Source organism: Lycium ferocissimum, unplaced genomic scaffold (assembly GCF_029784015.1).
Source record: "Lycium ferocissimum isolate CSIRO_LF1 unplaced genomic scaffold, AGI_CSIRO_Lferr_CH_V1 ctg4513, whole genome shotgun sequence".
In the NCBI taxonomy this organism is placed as follows: Eukaryota; Viridiplantae; Streptophyta; class Magnoliopsida; order Solanales; family Solanaceae; genus Lycium; species Lycium ferocissimum.
The window spans coordinates 44417-46642 of record NW_026725688.1 but is presented as its reverse complement, the minus strand read 5'-3'; the positions used below and the strand labels follow the sequence as shown (position 1 = coordinate 46642).

At 45.6% G+C, this 2226-nt stretch overlaps 1 protein-coding gene across 1 annotated transcript; it reads left to right on the top strand.

Annotated features, from left to right (window-relative positions):
• The first annotated feature begins 1559 nt into the window (after window positions 1-1559).
• On the top strand, window positions 1560-1976 carry LOC132044451 (uncharacterized). The gene has a single exon (XM_059434929.1). It carries the CDS (start codon window positions 1560-1562, stop codon window positions 1974-1976), a length of 417 nt encoding a protein of 138 aa, XP_059290912.1.
• The last annotated feature ends 250 nt before the right edge of the window (window positions 1977-2226 follow it).

The window sequence follows — 2226 nt, the reverse complement described above, 5'->3', positions numbered from 1 at the left end:
CAAAGGTGTCCGCAGTTTCTTGGGACATCTTTGGGTTCTACAGGCGCTTCATCAAAGATTTTTCCAAGATTGCTAACCCCATGTGCAAGCTTCTTGAAAAAGAGGCTAAATTTGCTTTTGATGATAAATGCCGAAAGGCGTTTGATGAGTTGAAGGAGCGTCTTACCACTGCTCCTATTATCGTTGCTCCTGACTGGTCCCTGCCATTTGAACTAATGTGTGATGCTAGTGGTTTTGCAATAGGTGCTGTGCTCGGGCAGAGGCACAATAAAATTATGCACCCGATCTATTATGCAAGCAGAACACTGAATGCTGCCCAGATGAATTACACAGTGACAGAGCAAGAGCTGCTTGCCATTGTGTTTGCCTTTGAGAAATTTCGGGCCTACTTGCTGGGGTCCAAAGTTGTGGTTTATACTGATCATGCAGCCTTGAGATACCTCATGTCAAAGAAGGAAGCAAAGCCGCGACTGATCAGATGGGTGCTATTGCTACAAGAATTTGATTTCGAGGTAAAGGACCGAAAGGGTACAGAAAACCAGGTGGCTGACCATCTATCTCGTCTTGAAGAAGCTGGGAGACCTTCTGCTGAGCTTGATATCGATGATGCTTTTCCTGATGAACGGGTGTTGGCTGTGTCGATGGAGGTAGCACCGTGGTATGCTGATATTGCCAATTATTTGGTAACAGGTATAGTTCCCGATGATATCAAAACTTACCAAAAGAAGAAATTCTTGCGGGATGCTCGGCAGTACTATTGGGACGAGCCTTATTTGTTCCGAACATGCGCTGATAACATCATTCGGCGTTGTGTTCCAGAAAGTGAAGTGATGGCAATTCTAAAGGCATGCCATGACTCTCCTGTTGGGGGTCATCATAGTGGAAACCGGACTGCAGCAAAGGTACTTGAGTGCGGCTATTACTGGCCGACTATCTTTCATGATGCTAATCTTTTGGTGCGGTCCTGTGATCAGTGTCAGAGGCAAGGGAATATCGGCAGAAGGCAAGAGATGCCTATGAATTTTGTTATGGAGGTGGAAGTGTTTGATGTCCGGGGATCGACTTTATGGGCCCTTTTGTGAGTTACGGGGAATGAAATACATCTTGGTAGCTGTGGATTATGTGTCAAAATGGGTTGAAGCGGTGGCTTTACCCAACAATGAGGCCAAGAGTGTTATGGGGTTTCTTAAGAAGAACATATTTACTCGTTTCGGTACTCCGAGGGCAATAATCAGCGATGGTGGATCCCACTTTTGCAATAAAGCGTTCGCGGGGCTGATGGAGAAATATGGTGTAAAGCATAGGGTGGCAACGCCCTATCACCCCCAGACAAGTGGACAGGTTGAAGTGTCCAATAGGGAGATCAAAAGTATTCTAGCAAAGACAGTGAATGCCAATAGAACTGATCGGCCGGCAAGCTTGATGATGCTCTATGGGCATACCGTACGGCTTTCAAGACTCCAATTGGGACTTCACCCTTCAAGCTTGTATTCGGAAAAGCTTGTCATTTGCCGGTTGAACTTGAACACAAAGCTATGTGGGCATTGAAAAAGCCGAACATGGATTGGGAGGAAGCAACCAAGTTGCGGTTGTTCCAATTAAATGAGATGGATGAATTTCGGTACCAGGCGTATGAGAGTGCAGCCCTTTATAAAGAAAGGATGAAGCAATACCATGACAAGAAGATTCTGAAGCGAGAGTTCTACAAGGGTGACTCTGTATTACTGTTTAACTCTCGGTTGAAGTTGCTACCGGGTAAGCTTAAATCCAGGTGGTCTGGTCCATTTGAGGTGGTAGGTGTTTCTCCCCATGGGGCGGTTGAGCTGAGGTCCGGAGATGGCACTCGGACATTTACGGTGAATGGGCAGAGGTTGAAGCACTACCATGGCATGATTTCGGAGGATAGGATCGTTGATCGCTACAGGTTGAAACACCTTGGAACGAACAATGATCTGGTGTACCAAGACAAGGAGTGATTGGTCACCACCGTCGTGCCGCGACGTTAAATCAAGCGCTTCTTGGGAGGCAACCCAAGTGTAATGTTTATTTTTCTTTCTATTTTTCCTTGCTTGCAACGTATATAGGGTAATGGTTGTTTTGGTGCAGGAACATATTGCTGAGAATATTGCTAAATAGCAGGTAAGTTCAGTAGGACGAAACTATTTTGCAACATTGCAAAATACGCCTGAAGTTTACGGACCGTATTTCACAATACGGCTCGTAAAT